This window comes from Bombus huntii, chromosome 6 (genome assembly GCF_024542735.1).
Source record: "Bombus huntii isolate Logan2020A chromosome 6, iyBomHunt1.1, whole genome shotgun sequence".
Taxonomy (NCBI): Eukaryota; Metazoa; Arthropoda; class Insecta; order Hymenoptera; family Apidae; genus Bombus; species Bombus huntii.
The window spans coordinates 1,632,941-1,657,101 of record NC_066243.1 but is presented as its reverse complement, the minus strand read 5'-3'; the positions used below and the strand labels follow the sequence as shown (position 1 = coordinate 1,657,101).

Sequence of the window (24,161 nt, the reverse complement as noted above, 5' to 3'; positions counted from 1 at the left end):
TAGTGTTTTAGCGTCGAGTAAGATCGACTCTTCAGGATACATATAGATGTGATCAACGCGAACAAATTTATTCGCTTATTTAGTTTAGCGTACAATGCGCGTTTAACGGATCACAGATTCAACGACGTAAATATTAAAGTTACATAAAAGATGAAGACAAAAGTACAGAGTATGTTTTACCTAACTCTGCCCCCTTTAATTGTTCTCTCGTTTGTCACGATATGAAAATATGTTTCGAGAGAAAGTCAACGTGGTTGGACGCGTTTTAATTTCACCTCTTTAACGGCGAGGAGAAAAACACAGGTCATTCCGTTAAAAAAAAAAGACTATTAGTAAAGTGTCGGAAGATACGATCTCGATGCCGTAGCCTAATTTTCCCGCTAAAATGCAACCTCGCAGTCGGAACGACCGTTTGCGCCATGACAAATAAGAGAGCAATTAAAAGCGGTAATGGCGATCTGTACGCAGAACCGAAGGAAAAAGTGGAGATCGTGATCTAGTTGTTTGTAAGAAAACGAAAGTAACGACGATAGGTTAAGGAAAGTAAGGCGTAGCCGAGAAAGATTTCTAAAATAAATCATCGATTTCTGTTAACAGGGATGCCGGTTGACTGAAGATGGCCTCGCCGACACTCTCGCTGGAATCGCGCGCGAATTCCATCGGATCCCTAGCCTCGCTGTCCCCGCTTACAGTGAGCGGCAGTTCCCCGCCTGCGAGCGACTCTGCGATCTGTGACGTCGACAGCTGCGACCTTTGCCTCGACTCGCAGAAACCTGGAGAGGCACCCTGTCCGCGGTGCCGATTAGGAGGCGCCGGTGGAGTTCGTTGTACCGGTTGCAAGTCCACGGAATCCGACGCTGTAGCTCGTTGCTTCGACTGTGCGAATTTTCTCTGCCCAAATTGCGTGATGGCGCACCAATTTATGCATTGCTTCGAGGGCCATCGCGTGCTCAATCTAGGCGACTCGAAGCTGGAAACGGTGACCACCAGCTCCGCTACCACCGAACTCCCGAAGAACAATCTGGTGATCAATCTTCACGCTAGCGGAAACAGCGAGAAAGTACCTTACTGTCCCCGGCACAAGCAGGAGCAAAAATACTTCTGCCGTACTTGCACAGCGTTAGTCTGCAAAGAGTGCGCCATCGCCGATCATCCTGGCCCGTTGCATGACTGCGCGCACATCTCCGAGGTAGGGTCGCAGCAGCTGGAAGCGATGGCACGAGTGGTTCAGGAGTGCAAAGCGAAAGCCGCGGACGTGAGAGCTGCCGTGAAGGCAGCCGATCACGGCGCAGCGCGACTACAAGTGCAGTATCACAAGGCGCAGAACGAGATCAACGACACTTTCCAGTTCTATCGATCGATGCTGGAGGAACGTAAGCAAGAACTGCTGAAGGAGCTGGAATCGGTCTTCTCCACCAAACAAATATCTCTCGGCGTTCTGACGCAGAAAGCCAACGACATGGCCGACAAGATGCTGCAGACCTGCGAGTTCGTCGAACGATTGACCAAGTACGCCACCGTTACCGAAGTGCTGATGGTGAAGAAACTTCTCGACTCGAAGCTACAGTTGCTGCTCAGTTACACGCCGGACGTCGCCGGTCAGACTGCCGACCTCGAGTTCGTCAGCAACTACCAGGCCATTCAGGTAGGCGTGCGAAACACGTTCGGCTACGTTCGTAGCAACAACGAGAGCAACGCCGGCCCGATCGGCAAACAGCCACCCATCGCTCGACCAACAGCGATGTCGAACAACGGGAACGGCGGAAGCAACGCCAACAGTGGATCTAGTAGCATCGGTACTTTGGGTGGTTTGCTCCTGGATCGATCTTACAGCAACGGCCTGATATCATCCGGCTCTACCTGCGCTTCGTCCACGTCGCCATCGTCCTTCGAGTCCAATAGCACGGTGATCACGAAGCGTTTCAGCTCGGCCAACAGCCTGGGCCCGTTCCCCGCCACAATCAGCGACCTCACTTTGAACAGTATAAACGCGAATCCTTACGAGAAATGGAGCAACGGAGGCAGCGACGCCTTTCCGGTGGTGTCCACGAACGACCACTTTCCAATGGCGACGTCCGTCGTTGTGGCAGCGAACGCCGCGTCCTCCGACCCCGTTTTAGACCTGACGTCGAAACTGATGTCCGCCGCCGTGATATTCCCACCGAAATCGCAGATCAAGCGACAGAAGATGATCTATCATTGCAAGTTTGGCGAGTTCGGGGTAATGGAGGGACAGTTCACCGAGCCGTCCGGGGTCGCGGTGAACGCGCAGAACGACATTATCGTGGCCGACACGAACAATCATCGAATCCAAATATTCGACAAAGAAGGCAGATTTAAATTCCAATTCGGCGAGTGTGGAAAACGCGACGGCCAGTTGCTGTACCCGAACCGAGTGGCCGTGGTGAAAACGTCCGGCGACATAATCGTTACCGAACGCTCGCCGACCCATCAGATACAAATATACAACCAGTACGGTCAGTTCGTGCGTAAATTTGGGGCGAACATCTTGCAGCATCCGCGCGGTGTAACGGTCGACTCGAAGGGACGCATAGTCGTCGTGGAATGCAAAGTGATGCGCGTGATAATTTTCGACCAGACCGGCAACGTGCTTCAGAAGTTCGGTTGCTCGAAGCACCTGGAGTTTCCAAACGGAGTTGTGGTAAACGACAAACAGGAGATATTCATCAGCGACAATCGCGCGCATTGCGTGAAGGTGTTCAATTACGAGGGCGCCTATCTGCGACAGATCGGCGGAGAAGGGATCACCAACTACCCGATCGGGGTAGGGATCAACGCCGTCGGCGAGATACTGATAGCAGACAATCATAATAACTTCAATCTGACCATCTTCACTCAAGACGGTCAACTGGTTTCCGCTCTGGAGAGCAAGGTCAAGCATGCCCAATGTTTCGATGTGGCTTTAATGGACGACGGATCGGTCGTGCTAGCCAGCAAGGATTATCGACTCTACATTTATCGTTACGTACAAGTACCGCCGATCGGCATGTAGACCAGCGACAAATCACGACGCCGACAACGATCGTCTGTCGTCGTTTTCATTGTTGTCGTTGTCGTAGTCGTAGTCGTTGTCGTTTTTATCGCCATCGTTTCGACGGCCACACAGCCACGATCTCATGGATCTTTTTTTACTTACACTTGCCTATCTTCTTCTTCACCCACCTACCATCACCGCTCGCGCTCACTTTACCTATCCATCTTCGCCCGCTCGAACCACCACCACCTCACTTCCGTTTACGAAACTCCGATTACGAGACGAAACAACAAGATGCAAGCGTACGCGAGCGAACACGCGTTGACCCGACAGCTGTCGAAATTTCAGACGATGACAGGCCTTATTTACACGGACATGGGCGCGTACGCGCGTGCGACCAAGCTGCGCGCCGACTAGACGATAACCGGCGAACGAGTTACGTTCTCTGTCGCTTTCACGGACAGGCGTGACGTCTTTCACGCGGGTACGCGCTTCGGACGATTAACCGCGACGATTAAACGCGACGATTCTTCGAACGAGGATTCGAGGATTTGACGAGAGAAAAAAGACGGGAAAGAAACCGATGGTGAATTTATGGAAACTCGTAGGGCACTCTCGACAGCGAATGGGCGCTTCGTGACACGCACGCGTGCAAACCTCTTGAAAACGCGTACGCGCAGCACGTATCAGATGCTCGTACGAAATGGAGAAACGCAGGCGAGTTTGGAACGCCGATTTTGTTGCGTGCGGAACGTAGCCGCGCGCGCATTAAAAATGAAAAGTCACACGAGACGTGTAGGCGCATATACGCAGAAAAATTACTTGTTAATGTTGTTATAACTGAAAATACTGTTGTTGTTGTTTAGTTGTAGAGCTCGCCGCCGCTAGTCACTCCATCCTCAACCTCACCAACCACCCTTACCCTCCAGCCTCTCCCATTTTACTCCCTATCTTGTCAGTTCTTGTCGGTTACGTCTCCGTTTTTCCATGAAAATACAGGGTGTACCAGTTTCTGTGACATCGAAACTTTGTCGGTACGTTCCATGGATCTAAATAGGAAAACGATGTTACGCAAACATGGGTCGTTTAAAACTTTGCCGAAACGTTACCAGGAGAATACCAGATACTCGCGGTTACTGGTTGCAACACGCGAACGAATCATCCACATCTCGCTCTGTTTACGACAATTACGTTTACCAAGTTTCTGTCCGAGATATGGTATAATCGCGCTTAAGTTTCTCCACAATGCAAAATCCAGAGCATTCGAAGATATGGAATCATCGATCTGCCGATTTTGTGTTTACCTTTATTTTCGTTTTCCTTCGTTTCGCTTCGATAGTAAAAGAAAGAAAAGAAAAAAAGTATGTTCTCGTAACTTTTCAACAAAATTGTTAAACCATCCATGGTTGTACCGCGTCTATTCCTTATTTAGACACCCAAACATATTGAATGTTCGAAAGTTTGGCCGCTAAAATCCGGAACACCGGATCCGTTCATACCCTTGTTCACACTTCCCGCTCCATTCTCCTTTCCGCGAATTTCCCGAAGAAAAACCGCGAGGTGCGTGTTTCCGAAAACCTCGGATGCGTTATGTTTCTGCATGTATCTTAGTCGAATCGTGCTAACGATTGATCCGGCGGAACTCGGGACTGAAACTCGGCTTAATCGCACTCCACGAACACCGCCGTTCAGTCTCGTTCGTTTTCTTCCAACCCAGAGCGATAGGATTTTTCCATCGACTTGGCCGATTTACGGACGAATCGACGCCTGCGAGAGCTTGTTTCGTCGCTCTCTCTCTCTCTCTCTCTCTTTTTTCTCCTCTCACATGCATACGTAATTGGAAAATAACGCGGAGTATTCGATCGATTCCTAGACCTTTGCACTGCCTCGGATTACTCGTTGATCCAAGAACGACGATAATCGACAGTGTCGATCGGCAACGTTGTCAAGGCTTGTCCGTTCTTGAAGCTTTCGCAAGCCTGTGAACTTCGAAGATTTTTCCTATTTAACGACGGACAATTCTGCATCGACTTCTCCAAATCCTCTTTATCCTTACGTGTCGTTCTCTATTCTCCCTCTTTTAAGGTGGTTATGCATATGTTCTTTTTATATATATATATTATATTGTATACATATTTATATGTATGTGTTTCTCTTTTTTTTTTTTTCATAGCAATCAACGACAACTCCGACGAACATTCGTCTTAAGATACGGTATTTTAAGTACGACAGTGACGACAGTCGAAGTTTTGTTCGCTTAATCGACTCTTCTTACCTTTGTTTCTCGATCGTTTCCCTCGAGAACGCCCCCTTTTGTTTTCTTTTAACGCACCTTTTCCTTCGCGTATTACCTTATTTCGTTTCTCTTATTAACCCTGCTCGTTGCAAATAAGACTGTCTCGAAGAAACGTTCAACGTAAAATTCGTCGACAACGGACGATTCTTTCGTATTTTGCTCGGACTCGAGACTACTATCTTGGTGGAAAGTCGAGAAGAGCCGCGATAGGTGGAAAAGTGGAAGCGGCGAGAAGCAGAAAAGAGAAGCGCGGCAGGGTTAAACACACGCGATTAAGCAACGCGTACGATTTATGTTCGATTTTGACGATGGTGAGGTCGAGAGGCCGCCTGCCTGAAGGACGACGAGAGGTTGCGAAGAGAGAGAGCGCGCGCGCGCGCGCGCGCTAAAAAGACTGACAACTTGGTTCTTTTCGTTTCTCGGTTCAACCTTCGTGCAGCCAAATGATTCGCGTTTCCATGAAATCGACGAAAGCTGGACAGACGCGCCATCTCCTCGTTTAACTTGATCTCCCTCTTCGGGACAGTCTTCTAAGGATGTTCGATCGACGTCCTCGACGTCCTCAAGCACGTCCTTGAATATTACGATCGTTCGATGAAAAACGGTAAGAAATCTGTAGAAAACAGCTGTTTCTCAGTCGCTCTCCGACGTTTTTATTTGATTTTGCTGAATAGAACAGTAGTAGTGTTAAGCTGTAGTAGCGAGTAGCCGTAGTGAATCGTAGTGAAACGACGTAACGAATCATTTGCTCGGCCCTGTTCCTCTCTGTATCGTTTCATTCACGCCGTTTCCTTTTCCACGGCGTGTTTCGTGATTCAGAAACGATTCCTTCCTATCCTAAATGCACCTGTACCATCACCATTGCGATCCATCACACCGTTACGATTTACCATCACCGTCGTGATCACCGCCACCACTATCACCGATACTATTCACCAATTACTTTCCTCTTTCGAGTACGTTGCTTTCTTTTTCTTCAGTATAATCGATAAAAACGTGTGTTACTCTGGTAACCTTTTTTTAATTTGAATGTATAGTATTAATATATTTTGTTGGATGAATCGACGATGTTGGAAACCTCGCGCGAGGTTTTGCCACGCGACTTCATGCATGTTTATTATTACAAATATTATTATTTTTATTATATTATTATTATTATTATTATTATTATTATTATTATTATTGTATGTATGTATGTATGTATGTTTGTATGTATGTACGTACGTATTATTATTATTATTATTATTATTATTATTATTATTATTATTATTATTATTATTATTATTATTATTATTATTATTATTATTATTATTATTATTGTATCATTTCTATGTTTATCTATTCATTATTTAAGCACCGCACTGTCAGATGCCGTGAGAGCGTTATAATTCTTGAAGCATATCTTTGACAATGGAATATATACCTAAGCATTTTCTGATAACGTGTCATTGGATATGTAACGAGGTTAGCTGGCGTCCCTCGGTGTCGAAAAGTACAAAACTATGAATTACGAGGATCTTCCGAGACATCGTCAATTTTCTTTATTCGATAAGAGCTATTCGCGGCAGTCGTACGATCAGGTCGCCCGGAAGTTGTGGAAAGTCTGCAAGTCGGTCTGCAATTTTCGGCATATCGATCCAGGCGATACGACGTTCGATGAAAAATTTGTTAAATCGATAGTCTTGTTATGTTTCATTCAAACGGACGTATCTGGCGCGGTAAAATGACTTTTGGCGTCTACCGGGGGTGTTAATTTTACACGCGTCCCACATACAAACTGTCACGGCCCTGTCGTTTCGAAAATTATCCGATCTTTGTCAAAATCTACCCTTTTTTTTTTTTTTTTATTTTTCGCTTTGCAATGTGACACGTACGAAATAAGTCAATGTTCGCGACTCGAACTAAACTTGAAATTGAAATTAAAAGTTGGAAACATTTTCGCGTTAACTGGCAGACGGACGACTGAATTTAGGCGACAGTCGCAGATACGCCCTTTTGATACGACACGGCAGTGCTAGTTTCGTATAATTTCGGATTTCTCGTCCAGCTAAATCGACGTCACCTAATTGCTCGCTGGTGAAATTTTCGAAACGTTCGAGGGTCTCGAATGAAATTCGCAACATTGACAAATTAGATGGAAATCGTTAGATGGTACTTAGAATTCGTCGATAAACAAACAATACGCGAGTTCGTTCGTATTCTAGTTGATTAAGTTTGATCAGCGAATATCTTTTTCCTTGAATAGGAAATCGTTATCGTTAAAAATCATCGTATTTCCCTTAGTCTATCTATTTCGTAATTAATTCGTAACAGTACATATTAGCAAGTTGTTAATGAAATATTTTGCGCTGTGAAACAGGTTGTGCCGTCTTAAAACTTGTTAAACTTCTCTCGTGCGTGTTTTCATAGCGATCTACGGTGGAATCGTATTAAGGCAACGATCAGTGAGAGGAAGGAGGAAAGTTGTGGAAAGTTGATAGAAGATCCTTGATAATTCGTCGTCGTTATATCGTTCGCTATTCGAATCGAGGTCCTTACAGATTCACTCTTAACATCTTCACGCCAGACACGCGCTCGGTCATAACCGACCAACGTTCTTCCATTGAATCGTGCAATTCGGTTGACTCTGCCGCGATCCTCGCGCAGTTTGTCTGCTTCGATCTCGCTCTCGCCTCGGCGGACGAAAAGAAATTTCTTTAACGTTCTGGAAATTAAAACATACCGATAGGAGAGCCGCGTCGTATCTTGTCCGAATGTTTGAATGTACTTTTCGTTAAAACGATAGAATCGGATCGCGAATGAACGAATGAAAGAGAACGCAGCAGGGTGATTTTGTCTCTCCTGTTGTTTCGAAATTACGAGACCGTAGAACCGACGGCGCTTTCTTTCTTAGTCTTTGTCGAGACTTTTTCGCCTCGACGAAAGGAGACGGCGTGACCGAGCTACGCGATCTGTCAGACGGAAGAGCAACGAAAGTATCGATTCGATCGGCTATCGGAGCACAGTTACGATCGGACAATTAGACGGGCTATCGTTGCGTACATCTGCAGTATTCTAGCTAATTTTTCAGCGACGGTATGCTAGACACACGGATAGAAACGGAAGTAAAAAGGAAATTAGGAGGAGCATAGAGAGAATCGAGGAAAGGGATAACTGGTTGAGATACACGGAAATTTTCACGTTATTCCGTATTGAATACCTTACTGCCAAAAAATCCTAGAGATTTCCTTTTCGTACGGTTCTTTCATATTTCAATCTACTTCTCGCCTTTGTATTTCTCGTCTTTCCACCTTTCTCTTTCGGTGAAAACGACGAAGAGTCGAAATAATCGTATCGGACTTTCTTCTTTGCAAGAGACAAAGTACGTAACAGTTTATTCCATTCAGATCTGCATCACAAGGTATTTGTCCATTAGTATTTAAATCGCGTATTCTTGTTTTGATTCGTAGTTATTAATATTATTACTTGTATTACTATTATTTTTTTATTTTATTATTATTATTATTATTATTGCAATTATTATTATTATTATTATTATTATTACTATTATTATTACTATCACCGATTAGTTATTGTATCATTAATATTATTATTACCGCGTACATTATAATAATAGTATGGCTGTAGAAAAAAATGTAAACGGAACGAGACGATGCCACCTTGCCAGCTAGCCATCACTACCACTGTTTTCTCCCTTCCGTTACTCATAGCATCCTTCGAGAAATACGAACGAAAATGAAAAAAATGGTATACACTTCGATATGCGTTATTTCCAAAGTGAGGATCGAGACGTACATGTATGCGTGTGTGCCTGAGTGTTTTCTTGTATGCGCGCGCGCTCTTTGCATCCGAAAGAAGCGGTACCGAAGCACATAAAGAAAAACAAACATGCGACTCTCTCTCCTTTTTTTTTGTACTGGTTTGTTATGTTATTTTTTTTTTTTTTTTAAACGATACAACCCGATTGTTCTTAATTTAAATTGTAAATCGTATTTTTGTTTGTTTTTTTAGTTATTTTTTGTTGTAAAATGCTTTTTAATAATATTTTCAGTTCACATTACACCGACAACTGTCAGTTTTTTGTCTCACTTTATTTCTTCTTACTCTCGCTCGCTTCTCCGTACCTTCTTTCGTCCCCGAAAACACACCACTTGTGTACCCTTTTTTTTATTTACGCTTCATCGATCCAACCCCCAACTATACGTACACGCGCGATAGAATTTTAACCCTGTCCCATTATCGATCTATCTGTATTTTCCTAACGTTATTTGCTAATCTTATCAAGTAGCTCTCTAACTTTAACGGCAATATGAAGAAATTGTCGTCGGTATACGTCGTCGGCGCTTCTTTTCAACTTTTCCAACTTTCGCCATTTCCTATCCTACTTATAATACATGGAAAAAATGTACAAGATAAGACAATTCTTTGTTATAGTTCTAATTTTGTTACTCGTAGTCGCGTGTTCGGACAAAGCTAAATTTATTACACACCGACGAGATAAACCTGCTCGTTCGTTTTTCCATCGAGAACTGAACATTGACCGAATACGACGTTCGATATAACGTTTCCCACGGTTAATCGATATTTTTGATTTTACGATCGACAATGATTATCGCTGATCTGCTACAACGACCTAACTGAAAACTCGTAGTTTTTGAGTTGCCGGGTATAAGAGAAACAATTGTTCCTTACGTTTTCTATCGCTCGTAGAGTCGCTCTATTGTATCGTCACGAGACCATAACAGTTGAGAACGTTCAAACACGTTTCTCCCAAAGTGGTGAATTTTGCGTCATTGTTGCAGAAAATGAGCGATATACAGTAAGAAACGTTATAATCGTGTTTAAGGACATTTTAGAAAGTGATTCAAGCGATTTTTTAAAATACTAATATTCTATATCTGTATCGATCGATAACTCGATGAATCCATTAACGACAGATGGTTGAAATCTTCCATTTCATTGGTATGTGACGGGTGGACAGAATTTCACCACCCCGTAACTTGATTACGCGACCCATAAGAATATGTAAGAAGCCCTGGTATACTTGATCGTTTGTCACGTATTTTCTTAAGACGCGAACAATAAAATTAAAGTATAGAAATCGCACGATCGTAGCAGGGTTGATCAAAATTTCGTGAAACATTTACGATTTCATAGCTCTCGCTTTTACCGATACAACCCTCGGTCCATGATTTGTTACATATTTTGATTATACTTTTATAAAAATATAATAAATTTTCACAGAAGGAAACGCAAGATAATTTATTTTTATTGTCGGAAATCAACTAATACGAATTGTATCATTGTGAAAGAGAAAACATCTCAAGACCTTTCTGTTCCATTTTTCCATCGAACGAAATATCGCGCGTCACCGCTGCAACATCGGTGCAACGTTGTTTCCTGCTAGAAATTCGACTCGATCGTAAAACGATCATAATATTCTATCGTACGAAAACATTTGCTTCTTTTGCCTTCTGTACGATAAATCCTTGCCTATCCTATTTCCTTGTTTCTTTCGATATCTAAGTTTAGTTGAATCCCGTTGCGAAACACATTCCTCGAAAACTCCAGTAGAAACATTCCATTTTAGTAAGAGATTAGAGTTGATATATGTTTTACGATTGTAGCTTCTAATATCGTTTAAGGACACGTCTTCGTTACAAAATTCAATTCGCCAGCTGGATCGTGCTGTTTGCACGCTTGTTTCTCCTTTTACGAAAATTTGAACGATTCAAAAAAATCTGAAATTCTCAAGTACTGCGTATTTTTGTATAAATAAAAAGAGCGACCGAAAAACCAGGATTCTTTTCGTCTATTCTCGGTCCTATAATTTTCCTATTGATTTTTCTGCCAATTATTATTCAGTTGCCAACTTTTCACGTTGCGAACACCAGTCCTTGTGTCTTAAAAGATCAGAACATTTTTTGATATTAAACGTTATTCGATATGATATAGTTGAAAATTCAAAAGTTCAAAATTTGTTGTTGACGATAAAGTCGATGAATTTTCTACTTGAAAATTTGTTGCCATACGCGTCTCACCGCAGGCAGACATTTAGCGGAAAATTCAGTTCAAAAATCGTGGGATTAAAATTGAATGACTGACAAAATTTGCGATTTTTTGGCTCATTGGCTCTGCTTCGTTCGTCAACTACTTCGCTTTGAATATTTTACATATTTTTACATATTATACATCGTGCGCGCTCTTGCGCCTTCGAATTTCTCGTAAATTTACAAAAATCCGCAGTCTCATCTTTCATCATTCAGATTTTTTTTTTTTTTGGTATTCGACAAACGAGTCGAAGGTAAACGATGGAAGAAAAAGAGGAACGAAAATGATACGATTACGACAGAAAGATCGAGCGAGAATTATTTGTAACGAGGACATTGCTTGTGGCATGTACTTAGTACCAGATGTGTGTTTTCTTATTATTTTTTCTTTTTTTTTTTTGCACGCGACCAATTTCTGCGCGGAATTCGATCTTAAGTTTTCATTCGTCGTGCACGAAGAGAACGACTCGAGAGAACTGCAGGTCTAAATTCAAGAAACCAATAGATGCCAAACTTGTTTATCGTTAATATTCACGACACGACTTAAACGAACAAACTGGAGGCTAAAGCAGGTGAAAATTTTCAACTTATTCGATTGGAAAATTTACAGATACTGTTTATTCGTGTCTATAAAACTTCTAATCAGGGGAAGGTTACCTATATTGGACCGTTTAAGAAGGTACAACGAAAGCGTGTTCGTAGCTTTGAGCAGGAAAATTTGAGAACAATTTTAGCATTGTAAGCGATACATACATCCGATAAAATAGGTTGAAACGCTATATGGCTAATTGGAAAAAGATATTTTCGATATAGCGTCAACGATCCGACCTTGGAAGCCGATATCCTAAATTGGACCATGCCTGTTTTCCTTTATTTTGGATAAGAACTTTATATCTAAAAAAGAATGCTTATATCCTAAGAAAGATAAAAAATAACTCTGAAAATTGATATGCGCTTGAAGAAACGATCAATCGTTGTCAGTACAAGTGGAGCCATTTCTTACAATGAATCCATTCTTCTGCCACAACTGATTCCAATGATGCAAACAACACAAATGCGATCTTCATCCTCTTCATCCTTCGATTCACTCGAACAATCCTGTACCATAATCTGTTTCCTTTTTGAAACGTAGCAGCTACGACAGTTTCAACGGAAGCCAGCTTTTTCTGTTTCTCGAATTCCATTTTAGCCATAACTCGAATATTCTTCTTATCGTCGGATCTACGTTTTCACGTAACTTTTGGTACATTATATTCCCCAGCTGTTTCGTTTAAACCTGCGATATCATTTTTATACGCCGTTATGGCCCCTTTCATAGTTCTTCGTCCCATTCCCCATATCTTTCGTCATAGTGATTTTTATCCTTAAGAAGAGAAAAACGTGCCATAATTTACTCCGGTCTAACTCGAGGACCATTAGATGTTTCAATTTTAACGTGTACGTGAGATAAAAAAAAACCAGTACAAGTATCTGATAAACGTTGTGATAATTTTAAAGATACGACTCTCCTTAAAAAATTACATTCCTAAGAATTCAAAATTTATCTACTAGACAAAAGTTACAGTTTGTATGAACTAGGGACGGAATCGCATCAGCCTACGTGAAAATAAAGCATTCGTCACGCTGCAGCTATTATTCATTCCACGGTGTTTTGTTTCGATGCTATTACTAAGCAACGTGTAAACTATAATTTCATAAGACAACCTCTATGCGAATAAAGACTATGGTCCAATTTAAAAACTGTTAGATGGTTCGATTTGAGGAACTAACCCAGTCTTAACGTTTACATGTAACGAACAGAAACTAGTTCGCGTATCGGATAAACGTGGCGATAATATTTAAAGCAACGATGACATTAAATTAAAATGACTCTTCTATATAAAAAATTATATCCATAAGAATTCACAATTTGCCTCGCTCGGAAGTAACGGCTTGTATGAAGTAAAAGCAGAATTACATCGGCCAGAATCGAAACGAAACAGTCACCGCACTGCAGGCAGCATGAAAGCGGTAATTGCATGCGAAAAAATGTCACTTAAGAAAATTTATCTGTGCGAGTAAAGACTATGGTTCAATTTAGGATCCGGTCCAAGTTAGGTCCAACTTTCCCCTATTTTTCGAATAGACCAATTCAGGATACAAGAAACTCTTTATTATATAAATCCTAGTTGGATAATTCGCCATGTAACTTGCTGTTGGCATCAAATGTCCACAAACTTCGACAACGTTGATGAATCCTTCACTTCGCTCTAAAAGCTGCGTTTCTTTTTTGCCTATTCTCGCGTCAATGTCATATTGCAATTCCTAACTCTGTAGCCTGACGCTACAAATATCGCACGTTTCAAAAACAAGTATCCAAATTTCCTTGATATCCTCTGGTCCCATATTTGTACTGTGCGAAAAAGTGCATTTCTATCGTAAAGGAGCAGGAATAATTTCAAATCCATTGAACGATATCGATCCGTCGCGCTGCTACGATGCTTTTCGAATGCCATAAGTTGATCGATACGAGTATTTCTACCTTCCACTGGCTTTGCAAAGGATAAGGATCATCGAACGAGAAGCGAGTGAAACGGTTGCGTAAGAAATCGAACGAAGCAGCGAACGGAGATCTGGAAGTAAAAAGCAATTCGCCGGAAACTTCACGATGCTTGGCGGTATCGATTGCCGGAAGTTAATATTAATGAAAAAAAAAAAAACAAAAATAACGACTTTTTAGATACCTATAGCGGATTGTAGATGTCGCATAATATATATTTTTGTACGTTCGCAATGTGCGTATTTAAGGCAATCGCGTCGAATATCGTTGAAGACAGAGGCAATCACGAGAGGGCAGAGAGAAAGAGAGAGAGAGAGAGAGAAAGAGAAAAAGTTTTCTTTCGTGACAACAAGAAGAAAAGACCGCCACATTCGTGATTCTTGGCGATTGAATCGCGTCATCGGTAGCTTTGTTCCGACGCCTCGTGAACGTTGTGGTTGGGATCGTTCGGGACAGTCCTGACGACGATTCGGGAAGAATCACGAATACGTCGGGGCTGGTCGTCGGGAAAGTTAAAAATCTAAAAATCTATCGAGAAAACGCTACCGCGGTGATTCTAATTGATCGCTTGAACTGGAAGAGAGGAGGAGAAACAGAGAAGCGGCAGCAGTGCAAAAAGATCCACTTCGACGAACGACGATTAATTTCCAAACGGTAGTAGCGGCGCGCGGCGACTCTGTACGTAATCAAGGCAAAAAACGAAAAAAGAAAAAAAAGAAAAGAAACAATGAAAGCAAAAAGTTATACTCTCCCCGGGCCCAAGTAACGTTACTTTGTGAGAGAAAAACGAAAAGATGAGAGACGACTAAAGTGAGATGATGTGAAAGTGACATGCAAAACTTGTCTACGAGTGTAAGAGAGAAAGAGAGAGAGAGAGAGAGAGAGAGAAGAACGAAAGAGACGAAAGAAGCGTATGTATGCACGCGTGAATGACGGAAAACGAGAAACAACATCGGGTGAGCCAGGTTGTACGATTGGAGAGAGAGAGAGGCACTATTTTTAACTTGAAAAAAAAAAGTAATTACTCCAAATATTGTTGCATGCTTAGTTATCGTATTATAGTCGGGAACGACGTTTTAACGCTAATGAGGTATAACTGAATTGTAAGAAACGACAAACTGGAAATCGGTCGGACAGCAGCGACGAGAACCTCCGTGTCGCGGCACGATCGATTTTTTTCTTAGACCGTAAGCGGTATACACGTATTAATTACTATTGTACACGTACGTCATTACGATTATTATTATTACTATTATTATTATTACCATCGTCATCGTTATCATTGTTATCGTCATTACCATTACGCTACCATCGTCATGGTCATTAATTAATCGCGTGATTACAATTACCATAACGGTATGCAGATACACGCAGTGTACCTATGGACGATCGACGATCGACGAGCAACATTCTGAGATCGATCGAAGAACTTTCGGAAAGAAGAACGGTGTTCGAGATACGGTGCCACGAGACACCTCTGACGTTCATTATTCCATTAAATCTTCGACTATTTATTCGATGTTCTGCTCGGAGAAAGATTTCATCGTTTTCGACTTTAAAGCATAGCACGTAACGTTTTGTTCCGATCGAATCGAGATTCTTCGGTCGAGATTTCAAGGATTATCGAAACGTGGGGTACCCAGCTACGGTGTGATCGTCAGGCTCCAAGACCTGCGGATCACCCGTCGCGATCGGTTAGCAGGCGATTGCCAAATTGCCACATTGGCGACGATGTCTCAAACTTTCAAGTAGCAGTCGTTGAGAATAAGCAGGAACAAATGGAACGGAAGCCTTGGTATCGTAGCCTACGATGGTCATTATTAAATATCGGTAAATGTTGCCAAAATCTGCGAGAAAATTATATCTCTTCTGCGACGAATCGCTGCGATCGACTCGAAGAATCGAGTCGTTATCCAAGAAGAAAGGAATTTTCTCTTGATAATCGTCTTATTTAGTTACGTTGGTACGCGCTCTTTGGTAACGTTATATTCTTGTCGAGATGATCGTCCGTGTAAGTTTAGACCAACGTGGAGAAATTTTTGGAAAGACGTACGAGATAGATCCGAGCGCAAGATTCTACTCTCGCCTATTCTCAGCGATTCGTAACTTTCGTTTTACCAACGTGGAAAGAACTACGAAACTAAACTAGTCTTTCCGAGATACGATATAAACCTATCCATTGTAAATTGGGCACAATCCCCGATTCCAAAGGAACCGCTTACGATTTCGAAAGATCGGAGGGGATATTTTTGAACGTGCAGGTATCCGCCAGAGAGATACCAGGCGAAAAAGTTATTCTTGTATTTCGCGGCGATGCAAAGTGTATGAAATTCTTGTGCGTTCTTGGGAAAAGAGGAAAATCGGGAACTTACAAATCGTAGGGGCATTCCGTTGCAAAAGCCGTTCTCGCGTATTAAAGAGGTCGTGTTACGTTCGTTGAGTGATAAATAGGCTAACGAAGATTCACGAACGCGCACTATTTTTCAAAGATAGAGATATACCTTCGTGACCATAAACTTACTTATGGTGTATGCTGTTGGCACGCGGAATATGGGAAAAGTAAGAGAAGCGAAACGGGCGGATCGAGCGCAAGTACCGAGCAGCCATCGCCGATCCTTCGACGAAACTGACAAATCAAAATATCGTTTTCATTCGCTCGCGCTCTTTTCATCAAAGTTGCCCGACTAACGGGCAAACGATACGATTTTACTACTTTGTTGAACAAACGAGAACGCGGGTTCTCGCAGAGATTCGATAGTTGGCATCGCGTATGCATCCATCGAACGATTTTGGGCCTACTGTCCACGAAGCCTCGCTCCATAGAGGCCTAAGTCCAGTCTCGTCAGACGCGACGATACGTCTGCGCCTTGTTCGGTCTACGAAGCGTACGTCGTTACACGTTTCGTCTCGTCGTTGGAACGTCGAGCGACGAGGAAGACGCTTTCGTCGTGCATCGCTGCGTTACACCTACTCCCACTGTTTTGCCCGCACATTCTCGATACAGTCGTAGATCGAAGCTCGCGTATCGGCCGAAAAATCGCATATACGATTAAGATCAGGACAAAAAGGAGCAACGACGAGGACGGTTCGCTGCTGTTTGGTTGGACAGCTGCGCGTTACCTGACAATGATCGTTGCATCGAATCGTCGAGGATCTGACACGCGTCTATGAGGCGACGCTGCGTGGACGGTGAGTCTCGTTGGTAGCCAAGCGGCTGTTGGTTGAACGCCACTCGCCAAACGGGTGGCACGATATTGTTTTCTGAGAATGGGGGAAAATCGGGCAACGAGCTCGTTCGTTCGCCTGGACGGTGGACTACCGAGCGTCGAGTCGTCGCAGACGAGGTTGCAAAGACGACGAAACCTCTTTTCGGTCGGTCTCTGCGCTCGGTCGTTCCTCGTTGGAAGAAAGTTGAAAGAGAGCGAAGATAGGCATAGAGGGATGGAGAAAAAGGGTCGAGTAGGATAACGTAGGATCCGTTGATTGTACAGCCATGTAGCGCAGTGTGTGTTGTAAGTTAAGGTATATTTTGTAGGATTAAATGTCGATCGTTTCTAACGTAAGTAATACGATAGCTTTGACAGGGGTGAGAATGAGCGCGCGCGTTATTATACGTGTTATACGCTAGTAGAGACAAAACGATCTCCAGTATTCCATGATGTGTGTAATTGTGATCGTTAATCACTCCCCGCCCCCCTCCCCCCTGACGATTTTTATTTTTATCAAACGAGACACGATAGAAGGAGGAGAGTCGAAAGGATTATCGAGCAACCGTTTGCCGGTATAATTAATCGCGCTGGTGTCGAACGTTATATAAGGGGTTTTAAAAAGTTTGTGATCGAGAAAGTAGGCTAGCGCAAGCGTAGTAGAGATAAAGGTGGAGAGTAGAAAGAACATTGACAAAACTATACGTATTTACGATACATCCGCAGAGAACCGACTGTTGTTTCATTGGCCAATTTTTCTCGTGCCGCCCACCATCTTGTTATTTACTGTGTCGTAAGTCGCGAATGATAAACAATACGTCTTGTACGATTAAAATATCTAGTCATGGCCTCTCGATAATTTATTAGTTGACGTTGCATGCAATGGATATTATAGGTCGGACGAAATCGAAGCAGCTCGGTTTCGTCGGAACATCTAAGTCATCGAACGAAGACGTTCACAGGGAGACACGCAATAATACACGTACGAAATAAAAAAAGATTACGTACGACGTGGCAGATGGAGTAGAAGAAAAGAGAAAGACTGGCAGCAATTTCGTTGATGGTTAGGAGACTGTTTTGCTGTTTCGTGTGTCGTTGTGACGTCATCGCCCTCGCTAATTCCCACATTCTAATCGCTATTTATTTATTTATTTTTTTATTTATTTATACGTTATTAGACATTTACAAGGATCATTGTATCGCTTCTATCTATTCTCGTATTATTGTCGTTTTTCTCGATCGAATAATTTATTATTATTATCGATACTATCATCGCCAAAGTTCTATCGCTAGTATTGCTACTCTTATCGCTCTATACACTGTTGCTAACGATACCCTGGTATCCAGTATCGGCGATACTTTTCAGACGTCGTTTCATCATTGACATTTTATTACTCTACTTTTAACGTCTTTGTCTCAAACTTCTTTATTATTGCCATTATCGATATTGCTATTATTTTATTATTATCACCGTGAATATTTATTTATTTGTGTTTACTTGGTATCGGTCCGCGATACCTCTTTTTATCGATATCTTTTTGTACTTATTACATATATATATATATATATATACATAAATATATATGACGATGATTTACGCGTAACATTAACGATTCTCTCGACCATTATCGTCGTTATTAACGAAATCCATGTGGTCATTGTCATCATTATTGTCATTACTTTTCCTAGTCATCGCGGTCGACGTAATTGGATAACGATTATATACTAGCGTCTTCATTAAAATTTTCCATAAAGTCCTATTCATATCTATTTAACTAATGTCATACGAATGTCTAATGTACATATATATGTATATATATATTTATATATATAATACATAATATCGTATACATATATATATAAATATTATATAAAATTATATATTTAATTAATATATATATATATATCAATATTATAGTATTGTATTACTATTATTACATTATTACTATTATTATTATTATTATTGCTACTATTATTGTCATTATCATTATCATTATTATTATTATTATTATTATCATTGATATTACCATTATTTTATTACTATTATTACTATTATTACGTCGCTATTATTATTATTATTATTATTATTATTATTATTATTATTATTATTATTATTATTATTATTACTATTATTATGACCATTGTCATTATCGTCGTCGTCGTCGTCGTCGTCGTCGTCGTCGTCGTCGTCGTCACCGACATTACGATTATCATTACGATTATCATGATTAATGTATAAATGATGGATGTAGCGGACGTTTATCGTGCAAGTTAAATTTGACTAGGGTGATGTGCACAGACGGGATGCGTTGTTTGATAAGTTACACAAAAAAGAGAAAAAAAAAGAAAATACGAAAAAATAAGGAGGGAGGAGCGAAGCGAAGTAAAAATAGTTAGGAGGCCGCGATCTACGCGGTTATGGTTAACGCGGTTAACTCGGTTGAGGATATATATGTATTTTTTTAAATTTTAACGCTAATGAAAAAAAAAATAAAAAAAATAAAGAAAACAAAGTAGAAGATAAAAGAAACGAGAGCTGTGCGCAAATCGAGTGCGAGGTTGAAAGCACGGGGAGAAGGGGGGGTTGGGGGCGCGACGATTTATGAAATATTTAAAACCTGGGAACACACAACACACCGATGTCTATTCGTAAGTTGTACTTACTATTTATTACCATTAATCGACATCGTTATTTTTTGTACGATCGCCATTATCGTTCTTATCGTCATTACTAAACGAAACTTATTACGATACGTATCGATGACGTTGCGTACGAGGCAAAATACGATCCACGATACTTTTTACCCTTCGACGAGAACGCGGCCGTACATTTTGACGTCCTCCTGCCGCCTTCCGGATGTCCACCGATGATGCGTCGTCGCATGATTCTTTCCGCGGTTTAATAACCGACGGTCTGCATACGTTCGCCAAACGAATCGACCAAAGATACTTCTGTTACCAAATACGTATTTGCGAACATTTGCTCGATCGATTCCACGATCGATTTACATATAATATATTCTCTCTTCGTCTCGAGTGTACCAAAGCACCTATTACGCGCACACTACGGAGGATTCCGTCTCAAAAATCGTCTTTGTCCGGTCGCGAGCAAAGTTTTTGCTCGTGCCAGCTAAAAACTTTTTCTAATCTTCGAAACATCGATCATTCAGTGGATATTTCAGAGGAAACGCGCGAAACAGTGGAAAGCGTAGTTTCGTAAACGCGTAGCTTTCGTCCCATCGATCAATCCGTGCGAGATGCGACAATTTTTGGGCCGGTATTCCTTCCTTATTTTTCTGTAAAGTTAACGATAATAAAAGCATTTATTTTCGAAAAATTATCTCTGTTGACTGTTCTTATTGAAATGATATATATCGATACGAGTGCGAACGATCTAATCATCAGGTTCATTTTTCTTCGTTGACACGTTTCATCCGAAAAGCTTGAAATTAGCTGGAGAAAAATTATTAAGATGGACCAAAACAATTATATCGTAAGATTATTTGTTCTTTCGTTGCTATTACTATTACCGCTACTGTTACTACATACCACTACCACTACTATTGCTACTGTCCTGTCATTATCGCCATTATTATGATTTCTAGCGTAAAGTATCCATTACGATACGTGACGACGAGTTTTACAATTACGAAAGATTAGTCGCAGGAAACGAAGACTGTTAAAATATAAGTGACAAACAAATGGTACAAGAAATAACGAGAAAGGAAAATACTTGTCTTATCGCACACCCTTCGTTTTCTCTTTACGCTGGATAAGTTAACGTCGGTAGGTTACGGGTTTTGTTACGAAAGTTAGGAAAATCCGAGACAAGAAAAGCAGCAGAAACTTCCAAAGAAGAAACGAATCGCTTAACGAGAAACAATTTTCTTTTACCAGAGCAATAACACCACGATAGCGTGTAATATACGTAGATGTAACAAATGGCAATGACAGCTCGTCGCAAACATTCCAAACAACACAACATTTGTATTGGATTGGCCAAAAAGTCTCCTCGTTTTTCTCTAAAGCAAATTCAAATTTTTATTCTATTCGTTTTCCAACTGAAACTGTATTATACGATTCGCCCCTATTTTCTACCAATCTCGTTTCATTTTCGAAAACTTGACAATTTTCAAATGTTCCCCTCTGCGAACTAAAATTGGCACCTGCAACTATTCCTGGCATCTTCACCGCACGCTGTATGTATCCGTGTTCATATTTGCACAGCGTATTTGCGCAATCTGCAGTCGGATCAACAGGATAGGAGCAAGATAAAATGCATTTTAACCCTTCGAAACTTGGTTCCGGAGTTTATTAACTTTAGTAATATTTTTCTTTCTCTCGCGTGTACATTTGCTAAAACAAAGAAAAGCGATTTCCGAGTTTGTTATCTCCCCTATCTTCGGATAAAGATACGAGCAAGAGGTGGCGTCTTTTAAGAGTTACCTTTCATATAGAAAATTCTTTTTCCTTTTTATCGTACAACAGCTTTAAGCCACGACGACACCTCGAAACTAGTTGATAATGCTTAGTCTTATAAACCTAACGTACAGCCATAGTCGCAAACCTTAGAAAAGAAAGCGTTCACGCCTAAAGAGACGTTAATGTCATCCACTGACAGAAACGAGAAAATTTTTTGGCCAAGCTAATAATCGACTAATACTGTTGGCAAGTGATTAGCAGACTGAATATTTCTGTTACGCGTTTGATTATTATCATTCGATCGTTATTCGAGTTGACTCTCCGATCTCGTCTATATTCAAGTTGTAAGACTGCGTTTAAAACTGAACACGCGTATTAACGTCCTGAATATCGTTGCTGTTAAATATATAATATATCATAGTGAACCTCTATTGCGCATGAAACACGCTAGATTCTGTTAACGATACTCGATCGAATTATTTGTAAAACGAACAATGGACACGATCGATCCTTGTGTTAACGAAATTTCGTACGGTTCACAAATGAAATTGTTCTTGTGCTAGTCAAGGGAAAGCGACGTCGGGGAGAAGCAAGCTGAGTACGTTATATTTCAGGGTGTAGAAATACGCTTATTAATGTACGATGGACTATACCATTTGCTCTAGAATTCGGTGAAAGTTTGTTATAGAATTGGAGTGTATGGGTTTGCGAAATGTACAAGGCAGTTACAGTTAATTGCTATCAGTGTACTTCTTGTAATCGACACTATTCTCTTTCTCATAAAATACTGATATTTTTATAATCGCTTTTATTATAGCCTAAGTGTGCAGAAATTAAATAAATATTGAAAATCAGGATTTTGTTTATTCATTTCTATTATATACGTTCATTCATCTCTTTCGTTTCATTTACGCGGCGGTCTTTGTCTTCTTACGTTCGAACGTACGATCTAGTTTCCGACGAACGTTCGCGAAATATCTAAACGACACGTGGCAAAAAGTTTCTCATAAGACAGAGTACAGTGAAACTGGCTAAAAATATTTATTTCGTATACTATCGTTATTATACAGGGTGGTTGGTAACTGGTGGTACAGGCGGAAAGGGGGTGATTCTACGCGAAAGAAGAAGTCGAAAATATAGAATAACAATTTTTTTTTAATTTCTCCATCGAGACAACGATCTACAGTGAGATCCGTTATAACGAGACGCGATATAGTGCGCTCGTACCGAGCCAAAATTCAAAGCCGATTTTCTCGAAAACAAAGCCTCAAACGCAAAATGTTTATTCTATATTTTCGACTTCTTTTTTCGCGTAGAATCACCCCGTTTCCGCTTGTACCACCAGTTACCAACCACCCTGTATATGGTTGAAACTAATGGGATAATAGAAAAAAGAGGACTTGTATAAAGTAACAACGACGTGTCAGAAATTGTTATCCACGATTGGAAGGAAACAAGAGAACGACGAGCGTTACGTGGAAAAAGTATTTCCACGACCAAATTCGTTGATTTTAAATTTAGGAAGAAATAACGTTTTCTTAATACTCTGTCATGTTTTCTTGTGTGCGTACGATTGCTGTAATATGTTTTGTGACATTGAAGAAATCGTGGCTGATATTTCTTCGCACGAAAACCTTGTAGAGTTTCGCAGTTCGTGTAAACCAGCGCTTCCTAAACTTTTTTCCATTCGCGATTATCACGCGATCTTTACGGTAATATACGTAAAAGAAGTACATAAAATAAATGTACATACAAGTTGCACACAATTACATACGTACAAAGAAGTTTAATTCCAGACAATTCTTCGTTCTATTTATAATTTTTCTTACTTATTACCATTTACGAAAGCATAGCAATAGCTTTAAAGATGCCCAATGGTTTTTCGTAGTAAGATGGATCCGAGTTTTAACAACGTTTATCAACCTTCATTTAATTGGCCTAATCCCATATTGTCGTTTAGTCATCGTAAAGCGAACTAAGCAAAATTTCTGCAAGTACGTGTTTCTCGCGTTAGCCTGGCGCGAGTTCGTACATGGTTCGTCGATATAATGTCAACCGTCACACGACAAAAATTGGTGCAACTTGGACGGAACGTTCTATCCCATCCACCATATTCTGCCGATCTTTCACGCTCAAACTGTCGCTTATTTCGCGCGTTAGAAAACTACCTCAACGACGAAAGCTTGCCTCGTTTGGAAGACTGGTAAAACGGATTCACACGTTTCTTTTACAACAGAATGGCATGAAAACGCTAAAACGGTCATCGATCAAGTCCCATTGAAGATTTATCGACAGAATCGAAGAAACTGCTTCACGACCACGAAAGCGAGAAAGATATTTTTAGCCAATTTCGCATTAGTCTGATCGAAAGCTTTTTGCACTTTGATATTACCATGGATATTCCGTTACTATGAAAATGCCGGATCATTCCACTAGTCCATACTGCCGTACGAGTTAACGTTGCTGCCATGTCGGGTAGTTTCGATTTGGAGAAGCGAATCTGTTCGCGATTTATAAGAGAATTTGGTATTGCCGGGCGAACATAGCTGGATGTAGTTTTTGAAAGCTTATCGGTGGATGTTCAAGCGAGTAAATAGGAGGAGGGCATCAAATGTTCGAAAAGCTGTACGAAAACGCCAGAACTGATCAGACG

The 24,161-nt window shown here is 41.1% G+C and overlaps 1 protein-coding gene across 3 annotated transcripts in view; it reads left to right on the top strand.

Moving 5' to 3' along the window:
* The window catches only part of LOC126866874 (brain tumor protein), a 180,718-nt gene extending 158,355 nt beyond the window's left edge, over positions 1 to 22,363 (top strand). For all 3 annotated transcript variants that reach the window (XM_050620861.1, XM_050620862.1, XM_050620860.1), the window contains exon 2: positions 598 to 22,363. In XM_050620861.1, the coding sequence (XP_050476818.1) occupies positions 617 to 3,013 (2,397 nt within the window). In that variant the 5' untranslated portion in view covers positions 598 to 616 and the 3' untranslated portion in view covers positions 3,014 to 22,363. The remainder of the gene's footprint in view (positions 1 to 597) is intronic.
* Positions 22,364 to 24,161: the final 1,798 nt, after the last annotated feature.